The sequence below is a fragment of the Ursus maritimus genome, unplaced genomic scaffold, assembly GCF_017311325.1.
Source record: "Ursus maritimus isolate PB19 unplaced genomic scaffold, ASM1731132v1 scaffold_13, whole genome shotgun sequence".
NCBI lineage: Eukaryota > Metazoa > Chordata > Mammalia > Carnivora > Ursidae > Ursus > Ursus maritimus.
Genome location: NW_024423675.1, coordinates 18,511,773 through 18,536,114, shown reverse-complemented (window position 1 = coordinate 18,536,114; position 24,342 = coordinate 18,511,773). Strand labels below are relative to the sequence as shown.

The 24,342-nt window shown below is 37.7% G+C and overlaps 1 protein-coding gene across 3 annotated transcripts in view; it reads left to right on the top strand.

The window, feature by feature from the left end:
* Window positions 1-24,342, top strand: part of PDSS2 (decaprenyl diphosphate synthase subunit 2) — a 232,183-nt gene that overhangs the window by 144,463 nt on the left and 63,378 nt on the right. For all 3 annotated transcript variants that reach the window (XM_008704981.2, XM_008704982.2, XM_008704983.2), the window contains exon 4: window positions 18,272-18,346. In XM_008704981.2, coding sequence (XP_008703203.1) covers window positions 18,272-18,346 — 75 coding nt within the window. The remainder of the gene's footprint in view (window positions 1-18,271; window positions 18,347-24,342) is intronic.

Here is a 24,342-nt window from a genome sequence, read left to right as displayed (position 1 = left end):
AAATGTAAACTTTCTTGTGGGTAGCCATGTGCCCAGCCAAAAATCTGGAAGATACAAATAACAGAGTCTGGGAGACAAATAGCATTCTGCCCTATCTCCCCATCACACTTTTGGATGGCACGTATTTTCATGAGACAGACCTGCTGATTTTTAGGGAAAAAATGGTATGGTACCTTTAATATGTAGTTTATATTCAGGTGGAAAGGAAGCCAAAGTAAGAAATGAATTGGTTATATAATAATAATAGAATAATAGAGAATCTCAAATCTCCCTCCAAAGATTTATTACCATTTGGGGATTCTTTTTATTTTTATTTACCCTCAAATTGCTCTATTTTCTATGTGTATAGTCTACTTTGATGCATCTCACTAAATTCTCTCCTTTACTGGAATTCATATATTAGTGGAAGGATGACTGATCCATTGCCTTTGAGAGCCACCCTATGACTGCATCGTCCATTTCTCCTCTTGACCAGACCTACTGTGGTCTGTCATGAACTTTGGGTCTTGGAGAAGGAGGAGACTTCAGAAAGTACAGGCCTGCTGTAGGTTTTGGGTGCCTGGCGCTGCACATGACTAGCTCTAGTCACACACACTGGCCACTCACAGATTAAAGAGATAGTCAGGATTTGGGAACTGGATCCACATTTCAGTAATTAGCCTCAGCCTGGCCCCTACCTGAAAACAGGACTTGCTGCCTTTAGACAAATTTCTGTTTCCTCTAATCATTAGTTCTAACTTACTTGCAGCTATCCTGATGAAATCTTATATAAGGTTAAGAAGATGGTATTTCATATAAATATAATCATACTGTAATGACATAAACAAGTATTTGCTTGCTTTAACCACTCAGTCTATGGAAATGATGTTTAATGTGTTCCTTTTTCTTAGCTGGCTTGTATCATTCACATCTTTCTTTCAGTGCAGTTCAAGTTCAGAGAAAATGGATGCTTTACTCCCATCAAAATCAATTCAGTTTCATAGTATGTGAAATCCACTCATGGTGTTTTGCATTCAGAAGCATCACTATAAATGTTCCAGAGTCTAAGACCTCCACCATCTGCTCCATTAGGCACTGGATTTCAGTGGCAGTATTTGATTCAAAAAAACAACGCACACGTGCGCGCGCACACACACACACACCAAAAACAGCATATCCAAGCAACAGTTCAGCCTGAAGCTTCTCCTTGAAATAAGAATGATCAGGCATTTCCTTCCTCTTCGGTGAGCCCTAATACTACTTCATGGTCTCTGCACCGGTTTGTACTTTTAGATTTTCATTTTATTGACCCTTTTTGGTGAGGAATTTTTTTTCCTTTTTAAGCCATGGTACATTGTTTTTTAAATTTGATAATTGTGTGTTGAATCGAAGCCTTTATTCTATGCAACTTTTCTGTTCATCCTAAAAAAGGATCTTTTTGTTCCTTGTTCTTCAGAATTTGAAGGATCTATGAAGGTCATTTTCAAAAGATGCTTCACTGGATCAGTTCTTGTGAAAGACCTTGAGTACCATGTCCAGGGGTCTATAATTGATCTTCTACAAATCTAGACTTCTTCTGGTTCTCTTTTAATCATACTAGATGGTTTCCAAACCATGTGAACAGTAGTTTAAACTGAGGAGATTATGGGGGGTAACTAAAGTTCTCAAAAGTCAAGAATTCTTTCTGATAAAGCAAATCTTCCATATTCAGAACCAGTTCCTTTCATTTAAATACTTGGCAGTTTATTTTTTTAAGGAAAGTAAAGTTATATCTCAGAAGAAGACTGATTTTATTAAATGAGTTCCCAGAAGCTTAAGTTGATTAAGGATAATACTAATCATTAATAAGCGTTTTTTAGTTGGAGGAGGAGATAATGATAAATATTCTTTAGGGCAGTATTAAATTTTTTAAAGTCCTATACATATGGTTAATGTCTTAGTAAAGTTAGATTTCTATTTAATGATATTTTAATTTTCTTACAAGAAAGAAACATTGTTGAAAGGTGAATGGATAAAGAAGATATGGTATATATACCATATGCTATATATATGGGGGGGGTGTGTATGTATGTGTGTGTTTGTGTGTGAATATTACTCAGCCATAAAAAAGAATGAAATCTTGCCATTTGTGACAACATGGATGGATCTACAGGGTATTATGCCAAGTGAAATAAGTCAGACTCAGAAAGACAGATGTCATATAATCTTACTTATATGTGGAATCTAAAAACCAAAGCAAATGAACAGCAGAACAGAAACACTCATAGATACAGGAAACAAACTGTTGGTTTCCAAAGGAGGAGGGATTGGGGTGGACAAAATAGGTAAAGGGGATTAAGAGGTACAAACTTCCAGTTATAAAATAAGTAAGTCATGGGGATGTAACGTACAGTATAAGGAACATAGTCAATAATATTGTAATAACTTTGTATGGTGACGGATAGTAACTAGACTTATCGTAGGGATCATTCTGCAACATATAAAAATACCACATCACTGGGGCGCCTGGGTGGCACAGTGCGTTAAGTGTCAGACTCTTGGTTTCGGCTCAGGTCATGATCTCAGGGTTGTAAGATCAAGCCCCGTGTCCGGCTCTGCGCTCAGCACAGAATCTGCTTAAAGATTCTCTCCTCCCCCTGCCTGCTGCTCCCCCTGCTTGTGCTCTCTCTCCCTTTCTCTGGCAAATAAATATAATCTTTAAAAAAAAAAAAAAAGATTCTCCCTCTGCCCCTTACCCCTGCTCTCTCTCTCTAAAATAAATAAATAAATCTTTTTAAAAAAATATTGCATCGCTATAATGTACTCTTAAAACTAATAGGATATTGTATGTCAATTTTACATTACTTAAAAAAAAAGAAAAATTTGTCAGCAGTAGCAGTGAAAAGAGAGTCTGGTAAGTGTCTGTCTTCAGCTTGGGTTGTGATCCCGGGGTCCTAGGATCCAACCCCAGTTTGGCCTCCCTGCTCGGCAGGGAGCCTGCTTCTCCCTGTCCCTCTGCTGCTCCCCCCTTGCTTGTGCTCTCTCAATCTTGCTTTCTCAAATAAATAAATAAATAAATAAATAAATAAATAAATAAATAAATAAAATCTTTAAAAAAAAATAGCAACGAAAAGATAGACCACAGCAGTGAGGGAGCAGACAGAACTTAATACAGAATTTCTGTATATAGTACGTCAGTCTTTTCACAGTGACAGCTTTTTTTGAAGGTGTGTATTTAACTTGGTAATTAAAGTTAGAGTATTTGTAGCAACTTTAATTTTTTATGACTTATTCTTTCTACCAATTTTCCATTTTCTTGTGCTACTGGATTCTTGTCTGAATTGCTGTATTATGTGTTTATCTCTGTACTTCTCCTAAGGCAGACCATTAGATGAAGGGTTCTGCAGTCCTAAGAAATTCAGAGCTGTTTTATAATTGCCAAGGGTAAAATTAACAAAGCCAATTATTCTCCCTTTGGCTTTTCCCTGAAGATATTAGGGGTCTTCAAGGTAATTGCCTTAGGTAACACTTAGATTTTTAAATATCTCTAAGTGTAGAAATTGGTATATTAATCCTCTGGTAATTGTCTTCTTACTGTTATAGCTGTCATCACATAAATGTGAATTAACAAGATTTTGAATTCAAGAGTGAGTTTAAAAATTAGTGTTTTGAGTTTTCATTCATTTTCAATTTTGGAAGCTAAGGTCAGCATTTTGTTTTAGTACTTCACTGTCCACAGACCCTAGATTTAGAGAGCTGAGAGTGCCTCTTTTTAAGCCATAAATTCCCCGACTCCATTGAAATAAGTAGCTCTCTATTGTGTTCGTGTAGAACGTCACTGAATCCTGGATGATGGGGTCAGTTCAGTGTCTGAGCATCAAGCTGTCAGCGAGACATGCTGAATAATTGGGGAAAAAACGTGAAATGGAAAAGCATTATAAAGTAGAAATCTGGCTCACCATTAGAGGCTTTTCTTGGGTCCCTGCTTATTTTATAGACTAGATCTATAGTTTAGGATTAAGCCACAGTACAAATAAGGCTGCATAGATTACTACTTGTCATTTTTTTTAAGTCTTTTATCTTACATGTATAGTGATAACCCTAGTGTTTAAAAAATTGAATTCACCATGCTATTTTTTTCTATTTTTATAGTCATTTTCATTTAATGGACCTATCAGTATATATCAGATGGGAGACTGTGAGTTAGCCTGGGTCTTGTCTGAGCACCCCAGAACATTATCATGATGTCATTCCTGGGGACTGTTCTATTAAGCATTAGTGATTTATATTTCTAAATAACCAGGGGCACAGATGTACTCCTTACGTAGCTGATGTATTTCCTTATGTTAACTTTGTTTTCCTAAAGGCATAAATATGTTGTTTACAAGGGAGAATTTTGTTTGTATAAATAATGCTCAATTTATGCATATAAATCTCCTCCTTTTACACCATCTATATATTTTAATAAAGAGACTGCTATTGGTTAGTTGATGTTTGTATTATTTGTTATATTGATTCTACTTTCAAATTCATGTTAAAAAGTGAAACCTAAAGCACCTGGTTAAGCTCTTGATTTGGCTCAGGTCAGGATCTCAGGGTTGTGATATTGGGCCCCGCACTGGACTCCATGCTGGGCGTGGAGCCTAATGAGGATGCTTGCTCTCCCCTGCCCTCTCCCTCTGCCTGCCCCCGCCCCCACACTCATGCATGTGCGCTCTCTTAAAAAAAAAAAGTGAAACCTGGGGTGCCTGGCTGGCTCAGTTGGTACAGCATGCCACTCTTGTTCTTGTGGTCATGAGTTCAAGCCCCACATTGGTTGTAGAGCCTACCTTAAAAAAAAAAAAAAAAGTGAAACCTAGAAACATGCTATATCATATGAAATTTGAGATTTTCTCTATCATATTCATTTAAAATAGACATGATGACCTTTATTTGTGGAAATTATTGACTAATATCTTTTAGTCTCTTTAGTCTCACACTCAAGATTAATGTTCTTTTTCTACATGTAACCCACTCAAGTATAGGTTTTCTTTTTTTTTTTTTTTAAGATTTTATTTATTTATTTGACAGAGAGACAGACAGCCAGCGAGAGAGGGAACACAAGCAGGGGGATTGGGAGAGGAAGAAGCAGGCTCCTAGCGGAGGAGCCTGATGCGGAGCTCGATCCCAGAACGCCGGGATCACGCCCTGAGCTGAAGGCAGACGCTTAACGACTGAGCCACCCAGGCCCCCCAAGTCTAGGTTTTCATGACTAGAGTAAATGTGTGCAGAAGGTAATTGAGTGTCATATGTTCTAACACTAAAGGCATCTATCTCCCTATCAATTAAAGAAGCCAAAAATGCTCTCATAAAATTACGATTTTAAAATCCCCACATTTTCCTGGTTTATCATTTACTGACATAGCCACCTATTAAACAGAGACTATATCCATTCTGAGCCACTTGATCGTTAAAGCAAAAGTGATAACTGATTAGTGTTTGAGTGTACTAGAAACAAGAAGACAAATATTATGTTCTTTTAAAATTTATGATCTCATTAAAAACTTGAACTTTGCCCTTTTGGTGCTGCCATGAAACAATGGAATGAAGTGTCTTTTTGCCATAAGAAGGTCAAATGCCATCATGCAAAATGGACACTTCTCTAAGTGTCTGTCAGCCAGAAAGCTGATGACCCGGGAGGGAATTTCATCCATCTGCCTGGCATTCAAAGAAGCCCATTAAAAAAAAGTCTGTGTTCTACAAAAATATGTTCTCTAAAATGGGTAGAGTTGAACCCCACACCATGGTTGGCCATGAGAGGTAGAAATATAATGATTATGGCAATTTTATAGTATACTTAGTCATCTTGATTTTGTAAATCCCTTTTTCTACTTTCCAGAAATAAAATTAATCAAGCCAGCTTTTTTTCCTCTCCATTTTCACTGGCATAAATTGCTATTTCTCTAAAGCCAGAGGGAGGAAAAAATCTACTTTTCAGCTCGAGTTATTCAGTACTCTTCCTTTTTGCCTTTCTAATGATTTCACTCAAGGAACTTCCTGAGTTAGGAGTTCACAAAAGTACTGGGTAGATGAACAGCTGATTCCTTCCCCTGCATTGTCAGCTGTCTGACCTCAAGTCTCTTCACTCATCCTTTCTTTATCGTAGATTTGTCCTCAGTGCCTCCTTCTTTGTCTCTTATTGTTCACAGATCAGTTAATTTCATCTCAGGCAATCCCCAGAGTGTATACACATCCTCTTCAACCCTTTTCTTCCCGTTTTTCATTCTTTATCTTCTTACCTGTTACTTCAAAAAAAAATCTTATCCATCTTTTTGCCTTCTCTGTGCTCCTTTCAAAGGAAAAATCAGCCAAGAAACTTGACTTGGGAGTTGGCAAACATCAGAGTAAAGCTTGGAATGGTCTTTTGTTAAGAATAAGGAAAATTATACAATTAGAAATGAAATAGGTATGAGAAAGAACCAGTGTCTCTACCCTCATTTTCTTATTAAACCAAATTTCCCTATAACTGTCAGTGTTTAAAGGCCATTTTAAAAATATTTCGTGGGGCGCCTGGGTGGCACAGCGGTTAAGCGTCAGCCTTCGGCTCAGGGCGTGATCCCGGCATTATGGGATCGAGCCCCACATCAGGCTCCTCTGCTATGAGCCTGCTTCTTCCTCTCCCATTCTCCCTGCTTGTGTTCCCTCTCTCGCTGGCTGTCTCTATCTCTGTCAAATAAATAAATAAAATCTTTTAAAAATATATATTTCCTATTTAGTTTTGTTTTCCTGTTTTGTTTAATTGCAAGTATTATAAGATTGTGGTTTTCTGTTTGATTTTCAGTTATAAGTATCTGGCATTTCTAATGTTACGGGCTGCCATGGGAACTTACCCACCATTTATAACCTTGAATGTTAGGAAATGAGGTATGAGCTCCAAACAACTGACTTACAGATAAAATTCTAAAATGTGGTGCATTTGTAATCTGGTGCCTGGTTCTATTAGATTGATACCAACTTTGAACCCCATAAGCAAAAGAACAGGTAGGAGCATTCAAAAGGATCCATGTGACTACCTATCATTAGTAGCCACATATAGCTCAGTTGTGTTGATATAATTTTGGTTTTAGCACTTCCATCATTTTCCTGATTCCTCAGAGTTGTAAATACTCATGGAAGAAATTCACTCTAAGCCAAAGTTGGCTTATGGGGCCTTAACCCGGGAGCAAATTTTATTTATTTAGCACTAGTGATTGGGGAAGAGCCCTTTCCTGGCAGCTAATGACCTACTGGAGGACTTGTGTGCCCAAGGCAAAGCTGAAGGCCATTAGCCCAACAGGCCATTAACTGACAAATGCCTGACCCTGAGGTCGTTTCTGATATTGTAAACTATGAAAACATTAAAGTGCGTTTGTTGGAAAGTATGGCTGTGCCAAGGAAGGTTCTTTTTAAACATTTTGGAAAATGCATTGTTTGGTGTTACTCATGTGGCTTAATTGTCTTTGTTCTGGGGCCATTTTCACTGTGCGTAGCAAGTCAGTCATCAGTAAACACCAGGACTATACAGTATGGCCAGTCTTTGATTTTTAAAGGACAGTTTTCCTGTCTAGAATATAGCACTAACTGTGGCATGCCTAAGCAGCTTTGGCTTTCACTTCTGTGTGGATCACTTTTGTTTTCATGATGTGTTGAGCTGTGTAGCACTTATCTATGTCATACTTCTCAGAGGTGACCTATAAAGCCACATAAGTGGAAAGAACTCCAAAATTGAAGTCTATGGACCAAGTTTCTATCTCTGCCTTTTTTTTTTTAATTGGCCATTTAACATTGGACAGTTCATTTTATATCTCAGAATTCTAGTTGAGAGGATTCATCTTTTTCTCCAGACTGTTTACCTAATGTCTTTTTTTTTTTTTTTAAGTAAGCACCATGCCCAACGTGGGGCTTGAACTCATGACCCCAAGATCAAGAGTCACATGCTCTGTCAACTGAGCCAGCCAGGCATGCCCCTCTAATGTCTTAATATTCCATTTTACAAGTGAAATTGGAAACTTCATGATGTAAAATATTTATTAAAATTAGTATAAAACATTTAAAAAATAATATTAACAACTTAGATTTTTGAGTTCCTACTATGTAGTAGACACCATTGTAGTGCTGTGTGTGTATTAACTAACTTAATCTCTCCTGAGGCACGGGACAGGGTTAAGTAATTTCCTAGAGGAAATGGTAGAGCTGCTGTCTAAATCTAAATATAGGCAATCTGGCTCCAAAATCCTCCTCATACTTAACTAAAGTAGAAAAGGAACAAACCAACTAAGAAATACGATACTTGTTTGTTGCCAGCAATTTTGCAGTTACCAATATTAGAATTTACAATATCTTAAACAATTAGTTTTAAAATATTGGAAAAAATATTTCAGTGCAAACATCAGTAGGAGCTTTATGAAACATTTTAGAGAAATAACTAGTAGGCAGAGACAACCTGTTTTCTTAGTTTCCTCATCAGTAAAATAAAGGCATTATTTCCATCTCCTATATCCTTACTGATGGCAATATTCTACAATTCTGAGTGTTGTAGGGAAGAGTCTAAACTTATATGTATATATACAGATCCTGAAAATGTCATGTAATAGGAAGAAAAAAGAATCAAGAAGTTTTTTTTTATAAACTCAGAAATATAATAGAAAATTGAAAATCTTTTATAAATGTCTAAGATCTAGAGATATATATGCATATTTCATGTGCATCTAAAACAATACCCCAGATTAGTGAACTCCCCCTTACAGCTAGTTTGTGGTGAGAAATCGATATGGCTTACTTTGTTCAAGTTTAAACTTTAAAAGGCATGCGGTGACATGCAAATATAAATTTCTGGAAATAGTGATTAAACAAAGTGATAATTGTGCAAATTTATTTTGAAATAGTTATGATTTATACAACTAATTCACGCATTGGAAAAAGTATCGGTAGTGCAGTAAAATTTTTTGTGTTCATTGTGTTAAGCCTTGGAAATACCAGTTTAAAAGCCAATTGTACCACCTATTTTCAGTCTTCATATAAATTGTATCAACCAAAAACAAAAAAAAAAAAGCCAATTGTATCTCTATAGATTGGGGAATTTCTAACCCAGGGTATCCATTGTTTGATTCAAGGGTACAATACAGCCAGTCTCAAGTTTCTACTACATGATTTTTTTGAAGGAGGGGGAAAAAAAGGATTACCTAATTTTCTAGAAGGCAGTACCAGTAGAGCCAGTTATTTTTAGAATACCATTGATTCACAGATTTTGAAGAGCTGCAAAGGTATTTGGAAGAAATACAATTACAGTTTTAGATGAGATGCATGGATTTTAATGCATATGAGTCATGCTTTTATTTCTGTGGCTGCCTTTGAAGTGCAAACCTTGGGATGTCTCTAAATTACAAACATCTGTCTTTTAGTGTAGCCCAGTTTGAAGAGGAACTAATTGAACTAACAATTGAACTATGTTATCCAAGACATGGGATCCCTGGAATTTGCAAGATGTATGTATGAATCTTAGAAAAATCCTGAGATTTTTAACTCTGGCCAAATGTGGTCTAATTTTTTTCATGAATCTAGTAAGATCAAAGCTAAGAGTCAATATTAGTGATACATATAAACCAAGACGAAAATGCATCCTAACACCATACCCCATAGCACCCGAGAACAATTCTGTTTTACCCTGCCTTCTTCCTCTGTTTCAATTCCATTTTTAAGTGGTTTTGAAATAAAGTGATAAAGAAATTAACACCTTTATATATATTAATTATATTTCAGAATAACAATGTGTAAACTGCCTGCCAAAAATTGGGGACCTTGTGTGCAGTTAAGATGGCTAACCAAGTTATGAGCTATACATGACATATATCAGCATAATATATGTAAGATTTCAAAGTACAGATCACATGCTGTTTATTGGTAGGTAGTGAAATCACTTTAGCAAATCACTATCAGCACTTTTTTAATGGAACACAATAGAAGAAAATAGAGGGATAATGAAATTTTTTTTAATGAAAATGTTCACTCATTTTTATACATACGCATGTGTGCATGTACTATGTCATGATGTAAAATACAGTTCTTACTGTGGGTTGCAACTTTAAAATCTCAAAAGTTTATAGTATTCATGTTCTAGCCAGCAGCATCCTTTCAGTTGAATGAAATAATGTACCATGCTTCTGGTGTTCATCGTGAACTTGTGTTTCTCGAAGGCAGGATTAACTGTTAAGTAAAATCACACTTGGAAAATATCACTTAGCATTACTGAGAGTGCCATCAAAGGGAGGAGCAGTGAAGGCAAAATGGAGGTTATCAGCCACATGGGGAAAAGAGAGCACATCACTAAAATGGCAGACATAATTCTCTCTGAGAAGTTGTCGGAACAAGGTGTAATGGTGCTGCTAAGTATGGAACATCCTAAGTACAACAAACTTCATGTACAGGAATTCCTGCGTGGGAGAGAGTGAAAAATAAAGTAATAACCGCTGTACGATAACGTTAGAATTACTTTCTTTCATGACTAAGCATTCAGTTCCCAGCAACGATTTACAGTTTTTGTGGTAATGCAAGATACTGAACAGAACCAACTTTAAACTGCTGGAAAGCATCTCTTTTTTCCTTTTCTTATGAAGTTTCATTTTGGTGTAAACATTTTAAATTAAAAACTTGTTCAGGAACCTAGTCATGGTTTAAATCAATAAATGATTATCATTAATCAGTGCTGAACGGTAGGCCAATAATCATGCACCTTCATTGAAAAAGTGAACTCAGTATTTTTGGGTCACTTCCTATTGCTACCGAAAGAAATCCAGGGCGCCTGGGTGGCTCAGTCGGTTCAGCCTCTGCCTTCAGCTCAGGTCATGATCTCAGGGTCCTGGGATCGAGTCCCGAGTTGGGTTCCCTGCTCAGCGGGGAGTCTGCTTCTCCTTCTTCTCCCTCTCTCTCTGCTCCTCCCCCTGCTTATGAGTGCTCTCTCTCATGCTGTCTCTCTCTCTCACAATAAATAAATAAAATCTTTAGAAAGAAAGAAAAAGAAAAAGAAAGAAAGAAAGAAAGAAAGAAAGAAAGAAAGAAAGAGGTCCATATTTTGGCATCATCCTACAATTGTTATGAATAAAAAATGTATACAGCTACACATTTAGGTATTTCTGGTCATGGGGCTTACTGTTAATAAAATACAGATACCTCTTACCTAGATAAGCAAACTGAGGCCCAGAGAAGTGATCTGGCTGGCCCAAGGTCATGCAGCTCATCTATGTATTAACCTAAGTGGTCAGTGACAAAGTAATGTCATTTATCTTTATAAGGTCATAACTAGTTTCATTAGTACAGTGCCAGCCCACATAGTGGACTATCGGCAAATGTTTATGGAATGAATTGGCCAATATAGTATTAAATTTCAATACTTCATACTCAAGCCATTTTCTTGAACTTGTGGCCCATTTCTTTTAAGTTTTGTCACTTGTGATTTTTAAACTTTTCTTTAGTTCACTGAATTTTCTGAGCCCTTTTTGACAAATGTTACCAGTAGTTAGAGGCGATAAACCAATGTATCAGCTGTTCTAAATTAAAAATTAAGATTATCAATTTGCTTAGTTTTTGCTGCACCTGTCCTACTGGTTGTGCCATTTCTCTCTCTGCTCTTCCCCCTTAGCCAGAAAGAACTTCCAGCTCACTAGAACAGATTGCTATCCCTCCCACAAATAAGCACGGTCTTACACATTTGGCAGCATTGAAAAGGCTCCCTTCAAAAAGCCTAGTTAGAAGCTTCCTCCAGAACTCCTGTGAGTTAGTGGTGTGTTTATTACAACAGACCTTTCATCATTGTCTTCATTAAACCTGGTCCTTGTCTCATAGGAAGGAGTGGAGAGAACTGTTCTTTCATAGACTTCATCAATGGCTTTATTAAAGCTACTCATTTATATTAATCAGCATGCAGATTAGGGCTCATCTGGGTTGTTTGTGCCCAGGTGGTGGGTGAGTAGATTTACCCCCTATTTGGCCACTGCGCTGCTCCCTGTGTTCTTCAGAGGTCGCTTCTCCACTGAGGTTGCCAGCCTGGAAGCTCTGGCTAAGCACTGGGGACTGAATCCACCTGGAACAAAGTCGTTTGCTTAAACCCAGTTCGTAAATGATAAAGTGCTTTACAAATGTTAGATGTTATTATTGGTCTCTACGGGAGAGCACCACTCCTTCACCAGTTCCTCACCTTGGTGATGTAAGTAAACCTTTCCATCTTTCAGTGCATCTCTCAAATGCTTCGTTTGTATGAAGAGGAACTAAAGAGTGAAGCTCGCTGCCCTGGTTACTATTAGCAGGCTCTTCGGCATCCTTTATCTATAGAAGTATTTTTCTTTTTTTTTTTTTTTTCTTTAAAGATTTTATTTATTTGACAGAGACAGCCAGCGAGAGAGGGAACACAAGCAGGGGGAGTGGGAGAGGAAGAAGCAGGCTTCCAGCAGAGGAGCCTGATGTGGGGCTCGATCCCATAACACCAGGATCATGCCCTGAGCCGAAGGCAGACGCTTAATGACTGTGCTACCCAGGCGCCCCAGAAGTGTTTTTCTGTAAGACATTTTTACTGACAATATAGTTTTTGTGGCTAAAAAAAAAAAAATCTTGACTATATCCCTTCAAATATCAAAGCTCTTTGGACAGGACACATTTACACTCGATCTGTCTTTTGTTCCTCCCAAGCTGTATATGAGAATTAATTCTTCCCCAAGGGCGGTTTACCTTTGCTACTGCTTCATGCATTGCTGTTCTTCCTGGAGGCGGGGGAAGGAGTGCAATAAATTTGTGTGTAATTAATGCCATCAGCGCTGCAGATGCGTGCACACACGACTGTTTCCTTTGCTAGCAGCTGTTAAGAGTAGTAAAGGCTGTGTGTTCATTTGCCTCCTAAATAGAGTGATGGATCACACATTGTCTTCTCATTCCACACTGTAGTAAAAACTGTCATTAAAATAACCTTTCCGGTGCAATTTTTGACAGATGATTATAAATCTGTAATAGCCTCCATGGTTTCTATATACCAAACAAGTTAGATACATAGCAACCTTTTTTAAGTCAGTTAAAATACAATGTCAGCTCAGATAAGTTATGCTGGCTGGAGGTTTCATTGAGTCACATTAGTTGATAGTTAACATTCTTCTAAAGATGTAGCTGTAGTTATAATTTGGAAGAGGTGATCCTTTGCTCCTGTCAAGTGGTCTGATTTACTAGTTAACCATCTACAACGCAGTTGGGACTCTTCCGTCTGTGAAATGCTAACTGACAGTGTTCCTGGATCCCATTCATTGCAAGAGGCACAACTTGTCTGCGCAGAATGTTTACCACCACTTACCGATCTTATGTATCTTACATAATCCAGGGATTTATATACTCCGAGGACTATTGATTGATCAATATATTGCAGAAATCAGTTTGTGGACACAGCTTAGGAAGGCTTTCCGAGACAAAAAGCAGAGCATGCTCCCCAACTCCCCACCCCAGCCCATGGAAATAGGTTTATTGTTTTACCTGATCGTAAAAGCAGTACAATAAAGGGAGGCAGAAAATGTAGTACATTGTAAATTTAAGCCATTATAAGCTTAGCAGTTATAAATTGAAGCAGTTCAGAAAAGTCGAAAAGGAACATTTTTTAATTAAAAATCATCCAGGAGCTTACCACTAACACATTATCATTCTCATTAATGTTTTGTTGTTCTTTCAGACTTTTTTCTCAGCACATATAAACACAGATTGACCTCATTTTGTTTTAAAAATTCGTGTTGTGCTATTCTGTTTGGTAACCAGCTTTTTTTCTTTTCCTTAAGAAGATATTACAGATATCTTTGTATAGCAGTGTGAGGGATGTTTTTTGGTCATCTTTCTCTTACCGTCCCTATTTCTCCCTATTCCTATTTTTTATGACAAGAATTGTAGTACAGCTCCGGGCATAATCACCACAACACCTTTTTGTGAGTGTATATGCATTGCTTTTGCTTTTCAGTTAAGAGAAATCTTTGAATTATAGTTACCCTTGCCAAAAGATAAAGAATGAAGCAATTATATATTCCCCTGAGACTGATGAAATTTGTCCTCTAAATTAACCGTGTAAGAAATTCATTCCATCGGTTACACCTCAATAAAATAATAATAATAAATTTATTCCATACAAGGTGGCCCGAGAAGCCAGCTCATAACATTGATAGTCGAAACAGTTACCACTTCTGGCTCACTGAAATCTAGGGTGTTACTCAGAAGATTGGGGGATAGTATGTGGCATTGCTGTACAGTCAGATTTCAACAGGATGGATTGGAGAGAAAAGCATTTTTGTATTGCAAGTGCAGGTAAGCAATTCTGCCATTCTTGCACCCTCCACAAATGCAGAAAATAAAGAAAGAAACTTATCTCCTGTTTGATTACTCTCCAGACAGCTAACGTAAACTTTAGAACATTAATGGTGACAGATTCTCTTCTGTCCTGCGTAGTTACTCAGTAGAGAGGAAGCCTTGCAGCCAACTAGAGCCATTTGTTTGTCTCCACTTTGCACTTGAACCTGATATCATTCTGAATCCAATAGTATGAATTCTTCCCAAGCATTAGAGTCATAAGACCCAGAACTCAGCAATGTTGACTTTTAATTGACCCATGGAGGATGTTTTTGTCAGCTGGTGGGGTAAGCTACCAGTTATAATGGTTTAAAAAACGGAAATGGTTTGGAAAATGGAAAGTGTTTCAATTATGTATCATTATGATTCTAGGTATTGAAACCGAGGGGGACTGGGTGCAAACACTTTCACAAAGAAAGTAATCAGAGTTCAGACGGAGAGAAAGGTCCATGTGAAGAGAACAGATAAAAATAATAATCTGAGCGAAGATGACTCATCAAAGCTTACCAAAAAGCAGTTTTCAAATTTACATGCCTAATTATAAATACTAAGATTTGCATTTCTAGAAGCTCGGAATCAGAATTGGAAGGGACCTTAAAGAGTTATATTTTGCAGCTTCCCTCACTTTATAGTTGAGAAAACCCCAAACTCGAAGAAATTAATTGGTTTGCCCCAGATCTCACAATGAAATTAGTGGTAGGCCTTGATGTAGAATCTGGGTCCTCTGGCTCCTAATGCTCTGCTCTCTTTCATTACCGTCCTCTCATTTGTTGGGCTCCCAGGAGTGGCTAACATTGACGCTCTTTTAGTCTGTCTTCTTTTTGTAGTAGAAAATATTTGTGAGGCGCCTGGGTGGCTCAGATGGTTAAGCATCTGCCTTCAGCTCAGGTCATGATCTCAGGGTCCTGGGAGTGAGCCCCACATCGGGCTCCCAGGTCAGCGGGGAGTTTGCTTCTCCCTCTCCCTCTGCCTCTCCCCTCTGCTCATGCTCTCTCTCTCTGTCTCAAATGAATAAATAAAATCTTAAAAAATAGAAAGTATTTGCTTGTCTCCCATGGGCCTGAGTAACAGAAGTCCTTTAATCTTATCTAGAGCACCAAGAAGTGGGGGGCTTGGGCCCTTAGTCCCAGGAGATCTGGCAGTTAGGCTTCTGGATTCTCTGGCTGCCACTATCCTTGCTACCATTTGGGGTTGTTGGAACAAATCACTCCACAAGAAACAAAGGGAGAAGAGTGTCATTAAGCAGGTGTTTTCTAGGGCACCTGGATGGCTCAGTCAGTTAGGCATCTGCCTTCGGCTCAGGTCATGATCCCAGGGTTCTGGGATCGAGCCCCGCATCGGGCTCCTGCTCAGCAGGGAGCTTGCTTCTCCCTCTCCCTCTGCTGCTCGCCTGCTTGTTCTCGCTTTCTCTCTGTCAAATAAATAAATAAAAGCTTTAATAAAAAAAAAAAAGCAGGTGCTTTCTTATATTTAAGTACATCGGGTATCAAAACAGGTGAATGCCTATGTTAGTAAGGCATATATTGAAAAAGGTCAGATTGGGGCGCCTGGGTGGCACAGCGGTTAAGCGTCTGCCTTTGGCTCAGGGCGTGATCCCAGCGTTATGGGATCAAGCCCCACATCAGGCTCCTCTGCTATGAGCCTGCTTCTTCCTCTCCCACTCCCCCTGCTTGTGTTCCCTCTCTCGCTGGCTGTCTCTATCTCTGTCAAATAAATAAATAAAATCTTTAAAAAAAAAAAAAAGAAAAAGGTCAGATCGTTAAATGATCTTGTTGAAGTATGTGTAGCTGGTAGTCCTGTGGTCTTTCTAGAAGTATTACAATTTTAAAGGAGGATGATAACCACATCTCTCTTCGGTATAATTTTAAAAGTAAAGTCAACATTTCAGGGAATGGAAAGAGATTTATGTGTGCACCAAGGAAGTCACCCATGCCTGGGAAACATTCAACTCCTCTAGGCTATTCCTGCTTTTTGTAATTTCCTACCTTCCTCGACTTCGTAACCCAGGGAAGTCCAAAGCTTCTTCCTCAGTGGTTGTCATTGGCTATGGAGGTGTAGTCTGCTCAAATAAGTAAAGCTTATTTGGAAGTATGGGTCATTTATAAATTATGAACTTGTAAGTGCAGGTCTGCCTTTATTTGCCAATTACAGTAAAGAGAAAAAGAGCAAGAGAATAAAATGCTTCTGTTGCTTCTGCCTGGTCTGGAATTTCAAGGAAGTAAAGACATAGTCTAGTTATCCAGAGCCATTGTTAAAAGTTCATGCCATCATTTTGACATTGAGTGTTGGACTTTCTCTTTATAAATCCCTCTTCACTTTACCAGTGCTGGTCTCAGAGCTCAGACTGTTTCAAAACCATAACATTTCTTAGTGAGTGATTGATCTGTATTACGTGTCCAGCCATCAGGGGGATCTTGAGATGTTGCTTGTATAAACTGTAATCCAATCTAATGCTTGCATTTAGTTACAATCTTTCATAGACCTATTGGCGATATTCTATCCTCCTGGATTTGGGAATAGGGCTTATCTGATACCTTCAGGGGAAAAAAATCCATTCATTTTCTTTCTTCCCCACTTAAATAACTCAACACATCTGGTAACACTGTAGGATCATTGTCCTTCTAGTTCCTCTGCAGCTCATATTGCTACAATATTTCTTAAGTATTTGGTTACCTAAAGAGCAATGTGATTAAAAAAAAAAAAAAAGACTTTGTATAAGTCTTACAAATTAACCCATCTGTAGAGCTAAAAAAAAAAAAATGCCTTTAATCAGCACAATTTCCATATCAGCAGCCTTGTCTGTGTTATACAGTATGAATGTAAATATAAATTTGGAGATAAATGCCCATGTGTTAAAATTTTAAAGCAGCTCTTTCCACAAATTAATATAATTTGCCTCTAAGAAAATGTTTATTAAATCTAGGGTACCTGAGATTAAAGTATCTTGTTGTTTGGGTCTGTATCCTTTGGCTTAATAATGTCTTCAATTACAAGAATGATAAAAGCTGAAACAAAATCCTTTAATTCAATCAGAACTGAGCTAAATTTTAGGAAGCAGAGAGTGGGAATCAGATACGGGAACTGCATAATATAGGAAGCTAAATACACAAGATATTAAGATTTTGTAAGAAGAGGTTTGGGCTGCTTTGAGGAATTCCTGTTTGAAACGGCTGCATTGAGCATTGGAGTAAATACCACTGTTTTATTCTCCTGAATTAAAGTGGTTTATGCAAACAACTCTAAATTGTACAGTAGTTCCAAAGAGACTGTTTTCTGCTTGTTTTACATTCTGGAACAAGTTCAAAGCTTTTGATTTTGCTTGATTTTTTTTTTTAATAGCCTGAGCCTTGGAAATAATACAGGTTTGATGAATATGATTTCAGTATAGCAGTTCTGTAAAAAATTTTCAGTGTTTATGGTACATTTGACCCAGGGGCCCTACACCAAATACATCCACAGTGCATTTTAAGTAAAACAGAATGAACACATTTGAAAGGTTAAACATTCTTTTGCTTTTGCTTTTCTTTCTGTTTTAAGTATGAAAATTAGCATTGTAATGGCTCCCAGAATGGAGATATTGAAAAAGTATCCACCTGACAGAAATAAACATACAGAAAATAAATCGAGTTAAGATTTCATTAGGTATCTGAAATTTAAGCTTATGTTCAAAATGGCTATTACTGAATTTTCATGTTTATTAGTTCAATGCTATGCTTGTAAGATTTTTTTTTCTTGAATTATGCCTGAAAAAATTGGATCACAGCTCTAATATCCAGGTGGGCAATGCCATTTGCCAGGATCTTTGTATGTAACCCCATTTTTTCTATCAAGCACAAATACTGCCTTGCTACTAAGCCTTCTGAGGCATTCTGAGGTAGAAATGGGGACAAAATTGTGTAATTGTTTCTCTTCATTTTTTTATTGTTTTTTTTTTTAGGTTGTGGAACTTTTAGCAAGTGCTCTTATGGACTTGGTACAAGGAGTATACCATGAAAATTCTACTTCAGCAAAGGTAAGGTTTTGGTATTCATTATAAAATGTTAAGTTAAAAACCCTCGTGGCAAAACTAGAATTGACGAGCGAAAATGTCATTCTTGTTTTGTGTTTAAATTGTACATGACATTTTTTTTAGATTAGTGTTTTGGCTACAAATTCATGGCCATACGCTTAGTACATAGCAGATTTAGCCAATTAAAACAACCTCTTATCCTCTGGCTGGATTCACAGTCTGTTCAATCTGCAGCAGCCCAGGAGACACCAGGATGCCGCTGGCTGGCAGGTAGCACTGTCACCAGGCAGGCAGGCTGGAGAAGCAGCTTGTGCTGAGGTGGCTGGGCCCAGCCTTTCCCCCAGAGGAAGGGGCCTTCCATGTCCCAGAAGAGTAGACATGATCTGAAGAAGACGACTTTTGGGGGGCATGAAGGAGGAAGGTCTATATCCAAGATCCAGAATTTACGGCATTATTAAATTCTCTGCGATAAGAAGTAGGATGGTTGTGCAGCTAGATCATTTTGATTAATTATAAAGATCTAAAATTAAGGTTTTTTGACTCATTTAACAGGACATCTTATGGGTTAGGTTTTATTTCTTTAAAATGAAGTTATTTCATTTTGGTAGGATATTGAATGTGAAGCAATTGCCTCATTGACCACCACCGTCATTTAACATGGTATATACTGTGGGATTCCTATCATAGTGTTTCATTATTCTAACTTCTTGAGCGTCGGTATTAGCAAGATTTCACTCACTGCAAATTAGAGAAAATATGCACGTATGCACATCTTAGGCTTTTTGACATTTTCATTTGAAAAAAGAAAGACAAATTTTACTGGAAATGAAACATAGGGCATGAGCAACTTGGATACGAAATTTAGAAGTATAACCCAGGGACTCTGGATGGTTCAGAGAATGGTAAGTAAAATATGAAGAATTGTACCTTGAATGTCTGCTAACATTTGGGTCAAGGAACCACAGCTCCCAGTAGGCATATCTAGCTTCACCTAAGCAGCAAAGTGCTATGTGGGGGCCTGCCAGGATATATGACCACAGCGGGACCCCCTTTGCTGCATTTTTCAAAAACAATGTCCTTCACTACCATAGCTGAGGGTTAATAGCGGGTTGTAAAATGGAGGATTCCCAGTCTAGTTCCACTCGTAAAAAGTTGCCTCGTATATACTATAATGAAGATGATGATGGCTGAGCACATAACACTGTGGTAAGTAATTCATCTGTGTTTCTTCATTTAATCTTCTCAGAAATCCTGCTAGCAGATACTGCTGCTTCCCCATTTTACATATGTGAAAACTGAGGTTTAGAAGAGATGAAATAATTTGCCCACTCTCATACCACTTAATAGTTGAGATTTGAACTCCAGAGCTCAGATTCTTCACCTCTCATTTTTTGCCTCTATACCTTAACGAACCCGGATTTGTTAGTCTCCCTCTGCCATACCTGAGACCCCACCATATATGATGATTATAGTGACCTCTTCTGGTGGTTGAGGCATTGTTCTCCCCTGGGATAGTTCCAAGGTATCGTTCCATGTAAGATATTAATAGTTTACAGTTAAGTACCTTAATTTTTAAGCAGAAGTGTTATTACTGGTTTTAGAGTTCTTGATTTATTCGCTCTTACCCTTTGTCCACTATAATTAGCCTAATTCGTTAATAATTTTGTGAACATTTGTTAAGTACTTTCTGTATGTCAGGCAGACCTCACAGCAACAACGGTAATATGCTTACAGGGTGTTTATACTCTCTTTCTGTACAGTCGCCCATGAAAAGGGTGGCATGTGTTGGGATGCCCATTTTACAGAGGAAAAACCTGAAATTCAGGGATGACAAAGGGCAGGAAAGCAGAGTGTCTGGAAATTATTTGTTGCTATATGTTTCACAGTGACACGATCTGAACCCACATTTTTTGACTCCAAGTCCCACATAATCTGCTTCTTCCTGGGAAAGAGAAAAGAGGAAGCAAGCACAGTCTTTGAAGGACTGTTGATCATACGTGCACTGCCACTTAGCAAGCTCTAATTGCTGACGTTGATTAGCTAGTTTCACTCACAAGAATCTGTAGCAATGCTTTTGTTCATCTGCCCTCTTTCCCTACCATCTCCTCAAACAGAGCCCTTTAAAGCACTAGAGACCTTCTTTAAGCAATTACATTTCTGAATATAGCCAAACCATTTAAAGAGCTGTTTTGGTTTTGTGTTTTGTGTGTGTGTTTTTTTTTAATAACGGAAGCAGAATGCACAGTTGAACTGAAGCTGTGGGAGAGCTTCTCGATGCCTCCATTTGTGCCCCAGGTCCAATTTGGGTTAGCCACATTTCCCTTCCTAACCAGAAAAATTCTGGCTTTTTTCCCCCTCCTCTTAAGTGTGCTGGCCATTGCAGTGGCAGTTCGGAATTCGGGTTTTCGGACTTGGCCCAGGAATCACTTCAGAGGCACAGGGAGCACTGCCCCACATGGAGTGCCTTCAAGGTTTTCATGTTCTGGCACTATTGGGAAGCAGCCACAAGTGGGGGTCATGTGGGAAGTGAGTGGCACAACCTCCGTAGCCGTGGGCCAATTCGCTACACAAAAGAATTGCTTTGTGATTTAAAATCAGCTGCAAACCATTTCATCTCCCTAGGGAGAAGAGAATACACTAGCAGTCTGTTTTCTATATGGCTACTTAATGCAGTGATGGAGAACCTGGGTAGTACAAAAATAGCTTTCTGTGGAGTCCTATCTCTGTGACCAGGGTAGATGCGTTAAAAGCAAATGGAGGGGAATTACAACTGAGCATGTTCAAAACCATCTTCTCCAGAAGTTTGTAGAGTAATTATCTAATCCTCCTTTAAACCATGAAAATCGAGGTGACTCGTGTCAGTAATACTTGACAGATCATAGATAAATTGCGATCATGTAATCATTTCGAAGTAATTTTGTAAATTCATCCTTTGTTCTAGTCATTGAAAAATAACATTTTTATTTTTGGGTTTGCTACTGTGTGAGCCATTTTTTCCTTATAATAGAAATGAACCATGTGCTTTCTTTAGTGTTTATAATATTTCCCCTCCCACTACCTGTTCTGTTGTTGTTGTTAGCTAATTGGGAAAAAGCAGATTAAATAGAAAAATTGCATTTCAAATGCAATGGTTGTTTACCATTCTAAGAGTTCCCCAGTCAAGTTGTGCCATGTTCATGATATTCATGTTACTCACTGTACACAGTAAATATTTTACATTTTAGCAAAATTGGCTTTGAATCCGCAGACGTTTATATCTAAAATATTTTTAACATAATTCTCTTATACCTTGTTTCTAATTGGAAAAGTAACTCATGTTCATTAAATAAAAATTGAAAGCACAGATAAAGGTCAAGAGGAAAATAAAAATTATTTTACATAAACCATTCCCCAGAATTGAATTATGATTACACTTCAGTGTATTTCCTTCTAGATTTCATTCTGTATTTCTTCCATTTTAGAGTTACTATTCTATAAAAGTTTTTGTCCTGATTTATTCCCCAGGATTTATTATTAAAAGTCTTCAAAATTGGGACTCCTGGGTGGCTCAGTTGGTTAAGCATCTGCCTTCAGCTCAGGTCATGATCCCAGCCCCTCATTGGGCTCCCTACTCAGTGAGGAGCGTGCTTCTCCCTCTCCTTCTCCCTCTGGCTGCCCCCCCCCCACTTGTACTCTCTCTGTCTGACAAATAAGTAAAATTTTCAAAAAATAAAAATAAAAGTCTTCAAAATTTAATTTTAATGGCTATTTAACATTTCTCCCTACTACTATACTATAATTTACTGAACCATTCCACAATTTTTAGATACTTACCCTGGTTTTTTTCATGAATTTAAACAATATTGTGATGAACTTAGTGTATATAACTCTGTTTCACACTATTTGCTAAAAAAATCTGAAAGTGAGATTTTTTTTAATCAAAAAGTGAGAATATTTTCAGTATAGTCCTATGCAGAAAAAGTTTGCTAGCCTTAGAAAAAAGCCTGTTTAAGGGGCACCTGTGTGGCTTAGTTAGTTAAGCATCCAACTTGATTTCAGCTCAGGTCATGATCTTAGGGTTGTGGGATGGAACCCCGTGTCAGGCTGTGCACTAAGGGGGGGAGCCTGCTTGAGATTCTCTCCCTTCCTCTCCCTTTGCCCCCCCCAATAAATAAATAAATTCTTAAAAAAAAAAAAAAAAAGAATGCCTGCTTATAAGGTTGGCCCTCGGCTGGCATCCGGAAACTTGGATTTTAGAAGTCTCTACCATTATCTAACTGATAAGTGAAGCTCACTGTACCCAAACTGAGCTGAAACCCAACAGTCAGACTCCCAACTGATTGAGCCACCCAAGTGCCCCTCCTTTTTAATTTTTTTGAAAGATTTTTTTTGTAGAATTAGTTTATTTCTTCCTTAATTGTTTGATAGAATTCATTAGTGAAGCCGTCAGACCTTTCTTTGTGGGAAAGTTGGGCTTTTTTTTTTTTATTATTACAAATTTAATGCTTTAAAAACTATTGGACTATTTAGGGCTATATGTTTCTTCTTGAGTGAACTTTGATAGTTTATGTCCTTTAAAGAAACTGTTTATTTCATCTAAGTTGTCATATTTATTAAAGTTCTTAATAATATCCCCACATTATCCTTTTAATATATATAGAATTTGTAGTGATGTCATTCCTCACATTTCTGATACTGGTAATCCTCCCTCCCCCCCCCACCTACCCAAGAGGCTTAACAATATTATTGATTTCAAAGGACCAGCTTTTGGTTTCACTGACTTTCTGTCTTTTTCACCTTTCTATACTCTTTCTTCCAATTACTTTGGTTTTATTTCTTTTTTTTAAGTTTTTTAAGCAGAAATCATTCGAGATGTTTTCTTTTTTCTTTTTTTTTTAGATGTTTTATTAATTTATTTGATAGAGAGAGCACAAGCAGACAGAGCAGCAGGCAGAGGGAGAAGGAAAAGCAGGCTCCCCTCTGAGCAGAGAGCCTAACTCACGTGAGGCTCGATCCCAGGACCCTGTGATCCTGACCCAAGCTGAAGGCAGAGGCCTAACGGACTGAACACCCCCCACACCCCAAGACCTGTTTTCTTTTCTAATATGACATTTAGTGCAATGAATTTCTCTCTGAGTGCTACTTTAGTAACATCCCACAGATTTTCATTGTGTTGTTTTTAAATTTTCATTCAGTTCAAAATACTTACTAATTTCTCTTTTGATTTTTTTTTTTTTTTGACTCAGTGATTATTTAAAACCTTGTTATTTGGGCCCCTGGGTGGCTCAGCCATTAAGCGTCTGCCTTCGGCTCAGGTCATGATCCCAGGGTCCTGGGATTGAGCCCCGCATCGGGTTTCCTGCTTGGCGGGAAGCCTGCTTCTCCCTCTCCCACTCCCTTTGCTTGTGTTCCCTCTCTCGATGTCAAATAAATAAATAAAATCTTAAAAAAATAAAAAATAAAACCTTGTTATTTAGTTTGAGTGTTTTGAGATTTTTCCAGATGTCTTTCTGTTATTGATTTTATAATACCATTGTGGTTAGAGAACATATTTTATATGGTTTGAATTTTTTAAATGTACTGAGAGTTGTTTTTTGACCCAGATATGATCTATCATGGTAAGTTAAAAAGAATATGTATTCTGCTGTTGTTTATGAAGTGTTATGTAAATATCAATTAAGTCAGATCAGTTGATAGTGTCTTTAAAGTCTTCTATATCTGTAATGGTTTTCATTCAGCTTATTCTCTCACTTACTAAGAGACGAGTATTAAAGTCTGACTATAATTGTGGATTTTTTTTTATTTCTCCCCAGAATTCTATCAGTTTTTCCATCATATATTTCAAAGCCCTGCTTTAGGTTCATTAATCTTTAGGATCCTTGTGTTATTTTGATGATTTGATCCTTTTATCATTATCTTTTTTTAATGACCTTTTTTTAGCTCTAGTAATATTCTTTATGTTTATTTTTCTGTTGTTTTGTTTTTTGTGATCGCTACCTTATCTGATACTAATATAACCA